We start from the raw sequence: 15,827 nt of genomic DNA on the forward strand, positions 1-15,827 counted from the left end.
TGGCTTCTATCAGTTCTAACTGCATTAATGTTGGTTTATGTCAGTGGTCTTGAACAGTGTATGTGGGTTTAATGCAGCCCTAAAGTAGTGTTTGCGAATAGTGTAACATGATACTAATGTCTTAGCTCAACTGACCTGCTCCCTCTGTGGCCATCATTCATTTAGTAAGAGGATAAAAAAAAAAAACAATGGAAATTTTCTGAAATATGGCTTTGCTACATGAGTCACATTGGGCTTTATATCATATTCCTCACTCTTCCAGATTCAATTACATCCCTCAATGTCCTGAAACTCTCTCAGGTCAAACATTACAAGGGCAATAGCTTTAATCCACAATCAGGAACTGTCTCAACAGTGCCATGGCTTCTGTGTGTGTATGTGTGTGTAGCTCTGCGCTGATATTTTATGCATGTTTCATGTTTCAGTGCATCTGAATATCTCATGCGGAGTCCTTATTGTCTGCCGATTGATCTCAGCTCTGTGATGTGAGTCAATACGGCATTATTGATTCACTTTCTGGTTTTGCTTCATATTTAAAACACTACTTACAGCTGCTGGTTTCTTTGTTCGGTCCTTCATTTTATGCGCATGACCTCTGTAATAACTACAAACGTCTTCTCGTGAACCGCACATTAACATTCTCGTCAGCTGGCATGTTTGACCCTAGTGTTAGCACTTTAACCATTGTAGTAGTCCACAATCAGCAGAGTTTAATAGGATATGAAAAAATAAGCAAGCTGACTCCTGGAATTTCACAGAGCAGCTTTCATGCAGGCAATTTCTCTACCATAAAAAGACTGGAACCAATCAGATTCGACTCTATTTTATCCAACTTGTGATTACTGAGTTGCTGCAGACCATGATAATGGGAAGTCATGCTCCTGTTTGGAAAGATATGCTAGTGTGGTCAATTAGAGGAGGTGAGGTTAAAGATGTTAAAGGCGCTAGAACAGCTGATCTCATCTGGATAATGGTGGCTGTCATGCACAAATTAGCATAATTGCTTTTATCAATAAAGATAATCAATCACATGGATGGAATATAGGTAGAATGTGGAAGAAGCAGGAGCAAGGAGGCAATTCTGTGCCAAATCCATTATTCCCAAATCGGTCCATACTTTACTTCTCACTCTTACAACAACATAGTTTTAATTCTTTTAAGCTTCGCCCCCGACTCTCCTGGACCAATCACTCACAATTTTCCAAAGGTGAAATGTTTTACTCAAAACCCTTTGAGTTGTTATTGTGTGGTCATTGGTACAATATATGTATGTATGTTGCATAGAAGTTGTAACTATAGCTGAAACCATTGGAAAGAACCCATTTTAAAGGTTTTTGTACGTTTGTCAGTCTTCATGAAGTGTTTATGTAGATTTAACGTACCCCTAAGAACACTGCCCTTAGGAAAGGCTGTTCACTGTGTCTTGTAAAATTGTCATGCAAACAATATGACATTTGAAATAAACCTTTATAAATGCTTGTGTAGGTTTGTAAGTTGCCATGAAGAGCTTATGTAGGTTTAATGTAGCTCTATGAACACCCCCCTTAAGTAAAGTGTTGACAAACAGTGTAACATGACACTAAGCTTAACTCCTTGTGTTACATAAACATGATACAAAAAACAACAAAAAAATGTAATAAATAAGCCTTTATAAATGCTTTTGTAAGTTAATGTCAGTTGTTATAAAGAGCTTATATCATGTATTCATGTATTCCTAAAAACACCATCCTTAAGTAAATGTTACTAAAATGGATAAAAGTAGACATTATGACAGCTGATTCCTTTTAATGAAGTTACTATAAATGTTATTTGTTTATTTATGTTAATTGCAATGACGAGCTTATGTAACTAAATATATGCTAGATGAAATAAGCCTTTATTACTCCTTATGAAGGTTTAAGTCAATTGCCATAAAGGGGTTATGTAGGTTTTGTGTAGCCCTATAAACACTGCCTCTAAGTGTTAGCAAAACTGTTAGCTGATGCCTCATTTATAAGCTGTTATAAATATTTTTGTATGTTTATCAGTCACTATAAAGGGCTTATATAGATTTCATGTAGCTCTATGAACACCACCCTTAAGTATTCCCAAATAGTAACATGACACCAAACTCCCTGTGTTATATGAACAAGATATCAAAAAATAAACTGTTATAAATACTTCTGTAGGTTTCTGTCATGTGTTCATATGTCATGAAAGCTTATGTAGGCCCTATAAAACAGGTTTTAACTAAAGTAGACTTTGACAGCTGATGCTTCTTGTAATAAGCTGTTATAAATATTTATGTAGGTTTAACGAACCTAAGAGCACTACCGAAGTGTGCATGTAGGAAAATTATTTTTGTAATATTAATAAGAACAATGTAAAGCAATTACGATTCATAGTGGTATATGTGAATATTGCGCTTGCGTAACTTGGGTTATAATATCAGTTTGCTGATCTGATTATAAATCTAATTATGGCTATGTGGTTCTCAAAATGATCTCAGTGCTACATTTACATCTGATTACTTTTTCCAGCAAAATAACTCCACACATTCCTCATATTTAACACTTGCAGTAGCCTTGGAAATATTGCGCAGTAGAGGACACATTAGACAGGAAAATCTTTCAGACACATAATACCCCGTGCTATTTGAGATTTATAGGATATATTTATAGGATATATGACTACAAGTGTGACTCTCTCATCCTGGAACCACAATCACATTACATCCCAAGTTCATCTAGGACAAGGATCGATAGAGAGAGAGAGAGAGAGAGAGAGAGTGAGAGAGAGGGAGAGGGGAGGGAGAGAGATGAGCACTTCATTTGATTTCCGTTCATCTTTCTGAAGAGAACGTGATATGATTGGAAGGTCACTTCCTCTGTGTAAGTGTGTTAGTGTAGTTTCAGTATCAAGTTCATGTGCGAGTGCCATCAGCTGCGATCTCAAACACAATTTTATGCTTTAATTTTAATTCTTGTGCTACAAGTATAACCAAAATTCTGCATGCTTAATGCCTGAAACTAGCAGGCGCCATCAGTGCGTCCAGATGTACGTTCCTCACATTTGTAACTACTTAATTTTCCTATTAGTTCCACTGTAGCTACTGAATAAAAAAAAATAAATAAAAAAAAACACAAATTAATGTCTGGAAGTTTCACTTAAACTGCAAAATACACATCATCCTAAGAAAACACAAAACAAAACGTCCACATCTGCTTCCTCTTGAGCACAATCTGTATCTAAAGAGCTGCCGTTTGAAACGTGATCACTGATGCCCGAGCTTATTTTCCTTTCGGCACTTGATCATTCTGCCAGTGATGAGCGTTTTTCACTTACCGCAAATAGAAGTACACTTTGTGTGGCCATGGCAACGGTTATCAGTGTTGCAGTATTGCTAAGGAAGTGCAGGAACTTAGAGAAGACAAAAGCAAAAACAAAACACCAGGTCTCTCGGCTAATATGACACGATATGCCATCATAACAAACGGCAATTGTTTTTTGATTTTTTTTTAAACAAAAAGTACATTTTCTACTACTGTTTATCTCAGGAACATCGTATTTAACTAATGGTCAAAAATCAGGTCTGTTTAGATATAAATCAGGATTATGTGATGTTCGCCAATCAGGTCTACTTCTGGAGAAGAAGCAGGACTGAAGCGAGCAGTGCTATTCAAGCAAGCAGGGCGTGTTCATGTAAAGCAGTGTTTGGACAGGTGTGGAACAAGTACACTCATTTAAAGATGCTCATGTACAGTATATGTACACAAATCAAGCCAAGAACCTGAACCTATTACTTAATACACTCTAACAAAAACTAAAGTAGAAAAAGAAATGCTTTTAAATCAATAGTTTATTGTAGAAATAAACATCGCTAACAGTGACAGATTGCTTTCTGTCATCCTACGAGCCACTAAATAATTCCAAAGTTTTTAAAGATGCGGTTTGTAATATATAGCGCCATCTTAAATTGCACTTAAAAGACTGACAAGCTTTCCCCTTACCTAGCTGACACGCAGTCTCGATTTGTTTAGAGCTAAACTCAGCTGGTCTATGCTAGCTAGGGGCAGAGCTAATTTCAGGGCCAGAAAAATGCAACCAGAAGATATAAGCCAGATCCACTGAAAGGCAGTAATGAAAATCAAAGTTTGTCTATAGTATATTTCAAATAATATCATTATTATAGGTCAGGAGTACTATGACTGTTATAGGTGACACTTTTGCATGTTTCAAACTGCTGTTTTAATAAGATGGCTGACACAATGGTCAGAGAATAAAACGTAAAATAGGAAAACAATAGCAGTTTTATGCATTTTACATTTAATAGTATGTGTGGGAGAGCTTTCATTAGTGAGTTTGTTGCAGTTTTATGTATAAAGTATATTACTTAAACAATGAATATGTAAGAAAGTAATACTTTATATTTTTTCTTTTGTTACAATTGGCTTTGAGTTGAATCTTGTCATAAACAGAACTGTAGAAATAGTTTGAAAAAAGTTTTTTTGTTTATTATTAGTCTTAGTAGTAGCAGTTGCAGTAGTAGTAAACCAGCATACACAGGAGGTGATTGTTTTATATAACCAGTTTATTGGGAATGAGAAAAAGTACCTTTTATTAAGAAATTCACACGTGTAAACCTGGTCGTCAATATTTTTCTTAGCGCAACCTTATGATTAGGTGAAAGTTTTTCCCCCGAAGATTTTATTTCCAGGTTAAAGTTAAAATTTAAATATGAGTTATTAGTTAGAGGTAAAAGGAACCAGAGCCAGATAATAGTGATAGTCTAATAGTGTGGAGGGTATGATGAAATGACAGCAGCTGTGTACACGTTAACAGCACACACACACACACACACACACACACAGAACAGAGCGAAGAGTTTAACCCCTGCATGCCTGATCTACAAAACAACAGAGTGCTGCTGTAGCCTCAGGAAAACTGTGTGTGTGCGTGTGTGTGTGTTTGGGCTTCTGAATGGGTGTTTTGTTTGCCTTTGTGCTGCAGTAACAATGAGTGTGTGTGTGTGTGTGTGTGTGTGTGTTGGGGCGTTTAGGGATGTGTAGGGAAGATCAGTGGGTGTAAACACCTCTGTAATTTACCATCTCTGATGCTTGTCACCTCATTTCCTTTTTTTCTTTTGTTTTTGGCACAGGAGCGCGAAACCGCGTGACACAATCGGATCTTTGTTCCAGCAATCCTCCTCCTCTTCACCTTAATATACTGTAAATAAATCAGCTACAGCTGCAAAAACCGTCCTCATCATCATCATCATCATCATTGCCATCTTCATCATCTTCATCCATCCAATGTCAAAAATACAAAAGATATTACGAAGCCCAGTTGGACGGCTGAACCCAATCTGCTCCATTTGTTTACGGTGTATTTATGATTTGTTTAATATGGTTTGGTGAACATAGAGAAGTGCTACCACACTGGGTTTCTGAGGCAATTTGTCATGAGTGTGTGTACACATTTGCCATCTGTTAGTACAAACCCACACACGCACACACACACGCACACACTTCCTGACACAAAGTCCAGTGGGGTTGCCATGGCGAGAGCAAGGCACAAAGAGAATCGTCCATTCTTGCATAACTGAATGAAGCTTTTCATCAGACACGAAGGTGGGGGAGAAATGTGTGAGAGAGAAAATGAGAGAGGGACAAAGAAAGAGACAGAGAGAGAGTGAGGCAGAGAAGGAAAGAGAAGACTAGAAATGCTGACAAACACCAAAGTGTGACCAAACTCCAGTGAGGGAAATGCTGTCTCATTATTTACATTAGTGTTACTCTTGTTATCTCAGTTAAACAGCTCCAGATCTTTCTCTAGGACAATAAAAAGTACTTACTTTAAACACACACACACACACACACACAGCATATATGCAGTCAACCTGAGATTGTCTTGGATTTTATTTTTAAAAACTTCCCAAAAGAACTGTAAAGTTGTTTAGAGAGAGCAAGAGAGAGAGAGAGAGAGAGAGAGAGAGTGAGAGAGAGAGAGAGTGTGTGTGTGTGTGTGTGAGAGAGAGAGAGAGAGAGAGAGAGCGAGAGAGAGAGAGAGAGAGAGAGAGAGAGTGTGTGTGTGTGTGTGTGTGTGTGAGAGAGAGAGAGAGAGAGAGTGTGTGTGTGTGTGTGTGTGAGAGAGAGAGAGAGAGAGAGAGCGGGAGAGAGAGAGAGTGTGTGTGTGTGTGTGTGTGAGAGAGAGAGAGAGAGAGAGAGAGAGAGAGAGAGAGAGAGAGAATGTGTGTGTGTGTGTGTGTGTGTGTGTGTGAGAGAGAGAGAGAGAGAGAGAGAGTTCAATGTGATGCTTGATCTACCATTGAATGTTCTTTGTGTTCCTTCTGTCAAACCTTTCTGGAGATACTTCGATCTACCGAGCACTAATGGAGTGAGCACTTGACATCATTGTAAAACCACAATAAAAACATAACCAGTCCCACTAATGGTCTCCGCATGCCTGCGAGGCCAATGTGTCAGCTCCGACTCGCCCTTTTTTTCCCCCGATGTTGTTTTAAAAAAAGCAGGCCAACCATAATCAAATGGAGCACTGACATCTCAGCAACATCCCACAGCTCACATTTTAGACCTGAGTACAAGTTAAAAAAGAATTCCAAACAAAATGACCTGAGAAGAAAAAAAACACCACCACCACCACCATCACCAACAACAACAACGGGATCTTCCGAAACAATGTAGGCATGTGTTCGTTTAAGCCTTTCAGAAGTGGGCACATTTTTTTGCTTGTAAATTTGCCTTGACTGCTACCACATGTGCAGCCTGTCTAAACTGTACGCTCGGGCCCAAACCGCACTCATTACAGAGCGGAGAAGCGGCCAATCAGCAGCCGAATGTCAAAACCAAACTGCAAAACTAGCTGTAAATCCATAGCTCAGGGTCATTTATAGTGAAAATCCATAAATGCTGAAATGTAAACTATTTAGAAAGATCTAAAGAAATTGAGTGAAATGAAAAGTTACAAATGATTTAGGGTAGAGTCAGTACTTTTTTTTTTTTTTTTTTTTGCGCTTCATTCCCATATGAATGTTGGGTAAGATTTGAGATTTTGATAGGAATGTAATAATTCTCAATGAGTGCTGATTTTTCCCAGTAAACCATGATGGCTAGCCTGATTTCCTCCAAATGACTACAACAACCTCGTTTCCTTCTTCTGATGCCCAGATTAAGAAAGTTCCCTCAATGTTCTTATGGTGTTTCCTTTTTTTTAATCTAATCCAATCATCCAACATTAGCCAAAGCTTCACTGGACCAGTGGCTAATTAAGGTTCTGATATGGCTATAGATTTAAAGTGATCTGTAAAGGAAGCTTTGGATTTACTTTTCCGGAAAGGAAGGGCTTAATAATCGGTGTGGGTTACTATCGAAGGCTGCGATTAAACGTAAATGATCAACACGACTTCACGATTCAAGATAATAGCGTCTTATAAAATGCTTTGCAGTTGCACAGCTATCATTAGCAAATACTTTCGGATGGCATATCAGGTGGGTTTCTGTGCATATGTTTATTCATTGGCTAGCAAAGTGAGCTCGTAAAACTCTCGTTGCTGATTCCAGGAGCTATCATTTTACACTCTTGTGAAATTAGTGCTTAAATGGCACAAAATACGACCGTACTATGAGATCACAGCAAAACGTTGTTGTTGTTTTTTTATTATTAATATTATGCGCATTAGTAGAAATGTAAGGCTGTAGAAAGTTCTGATAAGAGTAGAAAAGGACGCTTACTTTGCCCTTGTATACTCTGTCCATGCTTTGCGTTCTGATTTTCTGTGAAAGTAGACTTTTTTTTTGGAAATGAGGAATGTTTGAAACAGGCTCAAGCTATTATTAGATGTCAGAGCTGCATATAAACATACTGGTGAAGCAAGCACACTGACCTGATGGATGATTTTTATCATTTAACAACAAGCAGTTGCATTCAAACTGTTTGTTATAACCACAAATAGCTCTGCAATGATCTTGGCGTATCCTAACTCCAATGCATATATGTTATTTAAATACAGGCAAATGATTAGGCTTCTTTGCATGATGCAGTTCACTAAGTTAGGCACTGACAGTCTGTTGTAGCACAACACAAAACATGCTTTGTTAAACAAGATGGTATCTAGTAGGGAGGGGGAAAAAAGAGGTTTGAAGATTTGACCAACTGTTTGGGAATTTCAGCTCTGGCTGTGAAAACTTCAGTGTCCCAACAGCAACATTTACACAATACCCCCCCAGGTCAACAAATCACACCCAAGTGGGCCAAAACCAAAACATTCCAGTCATATCATGATGTATCATGATGTCCATGATGTGCGTTGTGGAAACGCAGGAGCAAACGCACAATCCGTGCATTGTCCCGCAAAACGCGCGAGCTCGGCTTTTGTCTCGAACGCTCGCATAACAACTGCTTTAGAAGAACGCGCGTGCAAATCGCTCGTGAATGAGCGATGGCTGCTTAATCCAACGTGACACTCTTAATTACGGGTTGGATGTGTTTTCAGCTCTAATAGCCTCCCACTCTATCAGCAAGTATCAATCCAGCCTCAAAATATAACGGCTCAAGTCCAAAGTGATTGCAACTTCTACACAATTTGCCCTTTTTTTTTTCTTCACAAGGAATTGAGCGCGTGCTTGCGCGCACCTGCTCCATTAAGATGCTCATTTACTCCACACACAATCCAACTGATGCAAGACTACGCACTGTTATCTTATTGCTCTTTGCTTAAAATCAGGTGTGTTATATATTTAAAAAAAAAAAAATCAAAAATCTGCAAAACGTTCCGACCGGTTTCATAGCATGAAAACATGCAAGGTTGCACGCGCGTCAAGGCATCATACCAAACCAGGAGTAATGCATGAAAAAGGAATGATCTTTTGCAATATAATTTAGATACATATATGAATAATGAGTGGTGCATTGTGATGTTACAAGTGCTTTTAAGGTGCACAGGTTTTTAAATTAAAAAACAAAAAGTCAGGAGAAGTGCGCACGGGCGCAAAAGCAACTTTGTGCAAGGGGGATTAAAAGCATCCTGTCTCACCTTGTTGTAGCTGTAGTAGCCAGAGCAGTGGGAGAAATCCATGTTCTGTGGATCTCCGGGAATGGAAGTCCCCCCTGAGGACGGATAAAATCGTACATCCATGTTTTTTCCCCTTGGAAAAGCGCAGCTGCAGTGCGACCAGTTTGCGTTTCTTTGCGCTGCCTTCTTTATTTACAATCCAAGAGGAAGGCTGGAAGGTGGAGTGTCACAGAAAGAGATAAGGAAGTGGTTCAATTTAGGGGGGGAAAAAGTTTTCAGTAATCCCGGGCTTTGGTTCACCTCGAGGAGGGGAGGAAAATGTCCGGGTCTCGCGCGCGCGCGCTCGGAGAAGTGCGGGACACAAAAGGAGGCAAAAGCCTGAGAGCACAGAGTGTTGAAGCAAAGTGAAAACCGTGTGTCCTTTACAGCCAGTCCTTTCACTGCATCACATACAAACTCAATTCGTCCGAGTCTAAAGTGAGACTAATCTAAAAAACCACCAAAATGACCCCTTTCCATAGGATCCTTCTCTCCGTCACCATTATCCTTCAGTGTCTTTTCTTTTTTTTCTTTCTTTCTTATTATTATTATTATCAGCTCTTCAGGTCTCACAGAAAGCAAAAACTTCCGAAGTGCAGTTTACAGATTAATTATGCCGCCGGGTTTCAGGGGATCAGAGATAACCAATAGACTCCTTGTTAACATCAGCCTACATCAAGCTGTGTGTTTTAAGCGTAATGAAGAAGAAGAGCGTGCGGCCAACCGCGACCACGCCCCGCGCCCCGATAACCACGCCCACTGGGTAGTAACACACAGCTCCTGCAACCCCGCCAGCCACTTAAAGCCTGTAGGTCGGATGATTTCAGTGATTGAAATCCATGTAATATGAGAAAATATACTTTCTCAACCCCGTACAGCCAAGGGTTAAATTGGGAATTAGGAGTTGAAGCAGCATTACAGTTTTCATGGGTGCCAATATTTATGTGTTATGTGGGTGTTTCAACATTGATACTGTACTGTCCGTTTTGCTGCTTAAAGGTTGGTGCACCAAGTTATGTGGCAAGGTGAAATGCTATGAAACAGCAGGGAGGATTGAAAACATACTTCTTCGATTATGAAAATCGGCAGGATGAAACACGCAGTGCCAATAAAAGTCAGGAACTCAACTTTCTTTTCAGGGGAAATTAGCTAATGCATGCTCGAAAAGTCACTAGAAGTTGCTAAATGATGTCATATGTTAATTTGCATATTTGTAAAATTGTCACAATTATTTGCATATCGAAAGGTGTTACATGAAGAAAGAAGATTTTCTTTCTTTCTTCTGAGGACACAATGGTGATGAGTGATTGGTTGTTGGGAACAATGGTGATGAGTGATTGGGTATTGAGATAAATGGTGATGAGTGATTGGGTATTAAGAACAATGGTGATCAGTAATTGGTTGTTGGAAAAAATGGTGATCAATGATTGGGCATTGGGAACATTGGTGATCAGTGATTGATCATTGGGAACAATGGTGATGAGTGATTGGTTGTTGGAAACAATGATGATCAGTGATTGGTTGTTGGGAACAATGGTGATCAGTAATTGGTTGTTGGGAACAATGGTGATGAGTGATTGGTTGTTGGGAACAATGATGATCAGTGATTGGTTGTTGGGAACAATGGTGATCAATGATTGTGTATTGAGATAAATGGTGACCAGTAAATGGTTGTTGGGAAAAATAGTGATGAATGATTGGGCATTGGGAACATTGGTGATCAGTGATTGGTCATTGGGAACAATGGTGATCAGTGATTGGTTGTTGGGAACACATTTACGAACTACTGGTGAGTCGACTTTAACCTGCTTTCTCAACTCATATAACCAGCAGCCATGATGTAAGCTGGAGAGCCATATCAAGTCCAAGACAGTTGCTAACATCTGCTCAGAAAGTCACTAGATTTGATGCTTGGCTCGTTCTTGAAAAAAAAAAGTCATCAAATTGGCAGCACTGCTGTCAAGGCAATTTATCACATCCTTAAATTAATTACACAAAAATTGTATTAGACACAATTTAATTGGTTTCCAACAAATTATAATACCAAAGCTCATCTCCACATGCTCTTCCACATGACGGTGTACCAGCAAACCTGGAGCGAAGTCAACAACTGAAAAATTCCCAGTCTACAATTTTCTTAAATTTACACTTGTGGTGTTTATTTGTGTCCTGCTGGACTGTCATTAACACATTAGCTGCTATTTGAGCTCTCCAACTCGTACTTCAACCTTGTAACACATGCAGGCCAATTTTTAGTCACTGTTAAGTCAGACCTGAGGATTCTTCTGTGTGCAGTGTTGCAGTTTAGTTTATGGGATGTTGTATTATTAAACTGACATGGCCTATTTAAATGATAAACTTGTCCTCGCAAATCCGAGGCAGATTATTTGCATGCGAATCAGCCATTTCCTCTTCCGCCTTTCCAAAGAAGCCTAAATCCTGTTGTAAATCCAGTATATCCACCTGAATGCTTATTAGCTTTATGGTAACCTGCTTCACTCTAGTTTTAAATAAACATCCATACTGCAAGTGAAAGATAGTTAATTAGCAGCTGGGATTTATTTTAGCTTGCAAGTTTGTCATACTTGCCATATTAGCACAAGATGGTTGGGTGGGGAATGTTGAGAAAGAATGCTGTGAATTCAAAATAAACTCAATATAAGCCCTAGAAAAAGAAAAGAGAGAGAGAGAGAGAGAGAGAGAGAGTTCTGGCTAATCAAACATTGTCCTGTTGTAGTAGGTTGATATCATTTCCTAATGTGGCCACAAGGGGCAGAGAAATGAAATGTAAGCTGCACAGGGGTGATTATCATTTCATAAACTCACTTGGGTAATGTTCACCTTCTCTATGAGGTTATAACAGGGTTCTACAAATCACAGTAATCATAAGTGTCCAAATAATCTAGCAAACTTGCTGCTATACAAGGAAGTTGTTAAGTAAAAAGTAAAACATAATGGACCGTGCTGTTATGTTATAGGAAAATAATCAACAATGTCACCATGCTGAAGTTGATTGTTTTGCTATGATATCTCATCCAAGTGTGGTTTAATCCTCTTCAATAAGATTAATCCTCTTTAATCATCGAAACAAGTTACTTCTTGTTATCACTTATATTATGGCAGCTATAAACAGTCATTCCCTCACCAGCCTCTCTTTTTTTTCTCTTTGTTGATAAACAAGACAAAAGAAAAGCAGATTGTTACTAAGAAAATTTCCCATGGAGGAAAACCTACAGGTAAACCTAACTAAACTTTAAGTGTTACAAAGCACTGTCACTGGAGACTCCTTCCATGAATGCTACAGAAAACTTCACCATAGCAGTAACTTTTCTTTGTTACATAACTTAAAATAGAAAAATATAAACCTTGCAGCCAGCGTTATGGTTAGAGCTGCTGTTGTAGACAATTCTGACCAATCAGAATTGAGAATTCTACAGCGCTGTTATTAATAAGATTAAAATGCATCAGCCAATAATTCTGCATTTATAATAATTGTCTTCAAACTTGTCTAAACAAGCAGTCTAGATTTATTGGGCATCAGTCAGGCATGATACAGAACCTTGTATTAGCATTTGTTTTAAAGTATAGTAAATGTTTTAACATGCCAAAAGCTAGACATTGAAAAATGCCTGATGAAATTCAACAAGACGTTAGAAGCTGTGGGATGAGTATGTACTGTTCTTGAAGAACATATTTGCTTAAACTGTTTACTAGCCAAAGAAATCAATTCACATCTCCTCTGCCAATTCACAGCTCAAACTGTGCCACAAATATAATATTTACAATGAGACTCCCAGTTGTTCTAAAGCCTGTATGCAAATGTGCAGGATTCTGTGTTAAGGGAGTGAAACTCAGACGTTACGGCAGTAAAGCATTGATGAGTCATGACATCTGGAAAGGATTACTGTATGTTTGAAGAAAGCCAACGGACACCTATAACTCACGCTGCCTGTTTCCAACTGTGAAACCTGGATCATTTTTGATGTTAACAGCATTATTGCAAATTCTGATTCTTTACTGACTGATACATGAAGTGATTCGTTAAGATTTATACCACAGCGCTGTTGAATTCTCAAACCCGATTAGTCAGAAGGGTAATGTTCTTAATGCAACTGCAAATTAAAGCAATACAAGGTATCTTTACAACTTTTATCCAATATAAAAAAGTCAGCCAGGAGCTGTAGAAACATGCAGCTTGTCCCATTTTACAGAGAAACACAATTAAGTTTTCTGAAGACCAAGTTTTGCTCATATTGAATGTTTTTAACTTTTTTTTATTTTAAGAATTTATTTAAATGTTTCATTTAGTGTCAGTGTTGTAAAGATACTTTCCAGACACCCTGTATTAATCTGTTCTTCAGCTTATTCAGAGGGACTAGTATAGTATTCGTATTGAGGAACTTGTATTGTATAACCATTTCTCTGGTGAAGTTTTCTGATATGACCTTTATGAAAGCAGACTTCAGCCAGTGTCAGCACTTTGAGGTAAAGTTTTGATGGAAGTCTTTTTCTCAGTTATGTGACAAGCTTTATTTTTCCTTCTTACCAGCTTCAAGAGAGAGAACAAAGAGAGGCTGGTGAGGGAACCACTGTTTAACTGTTATAATGGAAAAGATAACAGGAATGAACTTGTTTCACGGATGTTCTACAACATTAAATGTAACTATAAACAGGTAAAGTCGTTTTTTTAATAAATAAAACACCAGATTTGTTGACATATTACTGTGGTATAAGAGGAATAAAACACTTCAGGATGTGAGGTTAATGGAAAATAATCAATGTCAGGGTAGCAACAGTAACTCAGGGTGCATCACATCACTCCGCAGTTGATTATTTTCCTATAATAATACATCCCCAAGTGATTAATTCCTTACATATTGTACAAATGCAACTCTGTGAATCATAAAGCTCCTTGTAAAAGTTCAGAAATCTGTAATTATAGACAAACAGAAGCTGTTGAACCACATTAGGAAGTGTGAGATTTAATTGTAAGACACTGCACGTCTATGGAGAAATGGTCTACCATGAAAAAATTGCCTCTGATACATTTATTAACTGATTTTCGAAGTTTTGCTTTGTTACAGATGTGTGTGAATGCACGGGGGAATGGGTGTGCACTGTGTGCACTTTCCAGGGTGTATTCCCAGGATAGGCTCTGGATTCACTGCGTGCCTGACCAGGATAAAGAGCTTATTAAAGATGCTGATTAGATATTGCTAGTACAATTTTCTCATTTAGACAAATAATAGCATTATCCAGGCACTGTTGCAGCAATGTTGCAGGAACATTTCCAAAAAATAAATAAAATAAAAATCTGAACTCACAGAAACTTAACAGATTGAACGTTCTTTGAACCAAATGTTCCTAAAACCATATTCCAAAAATGTTCTGTTAACTTAAAAGTGCTAGCTGGGTAGGCTGTTCAGATGTCTCATGACGCTAATATAATACAGACTCGTTTGGTTCGATACCCCTGGCCTGGTCCTGTTTCCTCTCTCTCTTCATCCAAAGTCAAGAGCGAGTGAATGATTCAGTCCATGATTTTGTGCAGCCGGTATGAGTGCCAAGGTTTAATTAAATAGTGCAGGATCATATTCAATCTCACAAATGAGAGCAAATCCCTAATAGCATTCTAATAACTAGAGGATATATCCTCCCCTTTGGGCTCTACATGCCATATTACATCTATGCCATTTGTCGTGGTGCCAATTTCATCCTAATATTTTCCCTATGTAGCCTTCATACTTAAAGCCATAAAAAATCTCAATTGCTGTTTCTTAATTGGCAGGAATCAAGGCGGTTCAAGGGGGCAACAGTAGGCTACAGATTATGTATTATGCATATTATAAGGATTGCCACGTATTAGCAGTACTCTACGTATTTCTATAGAGCTGGAAATATGAAAGATCTATGGGCTAAATGAATTCCAACCATTAAAAAAAAGAAAGCATGCTGGGAAATGTGTGATAATTCATGTTTCACTCCAACGCTATCTCTGTGTAGAGTAAATATTACACCGTAGAGCCAAAAATGTAATTGTAGTTCTTATCTTCTTGTCAAAATATGTAGCTGTGTGAAGCAATACACCTTGTAGTGTGCACTGTATACACTAATACACTGTACTCTCTTACACACACAAATACACACCGAAACACAATCACAGAAAGAAATTATTCTCTAGCTCTAAATAAGCCATATGGTGTTATTGTATCGGATATGTTTGGTTATGAATACCCAGTTGCTGCTACGCGAATTAGCACCTTTGATTCACTGTTGTTATTTATTTCCGTATGTAATGTTGTTTGGCTGCACAGCGAGGATTGGGGGAGCACTGAATTAATTTCCTCTCCGAGGGTTTGGTGTCAGTGTTGGAGCAGGAATGAATTATGCCGCGCACACACAATGTGTCATTTCCTCTCTGCCGGGCCGCATTGTCACCATTTGGTAACCTGAAAACAAATTATCATCCGCTGGCACGAGTTCAGATTCAATTATAGCAGCCCGGAGTAATTATGTGGAGGGATAAAAGAATAATAAATGCAAAATAATTTATTAACCTAATAATCTTTATTTATGCACCCCTTGTATTACGTGATCTCTCCATTGTGGCGGGAAATTAGACTGTGCAGCTGCCGATGCACAGAGCACGTCGGTTGAAAAAGATCTCTGTAACTCAAGACCCAAATGGAGGATGAGTTTAACTCTACTTAAAACAGCTAAGATTTCATTTCTTGGCCATCTTTGTTGAAAATAATGTGATGTTATAATGAGAAAGTCA

General features: G+C 38.4%; 1 protein-coding gene across 1 annotated transcript in view; it reads right to left on the bottom strand.

Annotated features, from left to right (window-relative positions):
* Nucleotides 1-9,762, bottom strand: part of tox3 (TOX high mobility group box family member 3) — a 64,871-nt gene extending 55,109 nt beyond the window's left edge. Inside the window, exon 1 of the mRNA XM_026937425.3 lies at nt 9,032-9,762. Within this exon, the coding sequence (XP_026793226.3) occupies nt 9,032-9,133 (102 nt within the window). The 5' untranslated portion in view covers nt 9,134-9,762. The remainder of the gene's footprint in view (nt 1-9,031) is intronic.
* Between the last annotated feature and the right edge of the window lie 6,065 nt (nt 9,763-15,827).

Source organism: Pangasianodon hypophthalmus, chromosome 25, assembly GCF_027358585.1.
Source record: "Pangasianodon hypophthalmus isolate fPanHyp1 chromosome 25, fPanHyp1.pri, whole genome shotgun sequence".
NCBI lineage: Eukaryota > Metazoa > Chordata > Actinopteri > Siluriformes > Pangasiidae > Pangasianodon > Pangasianodon hypophthalmus.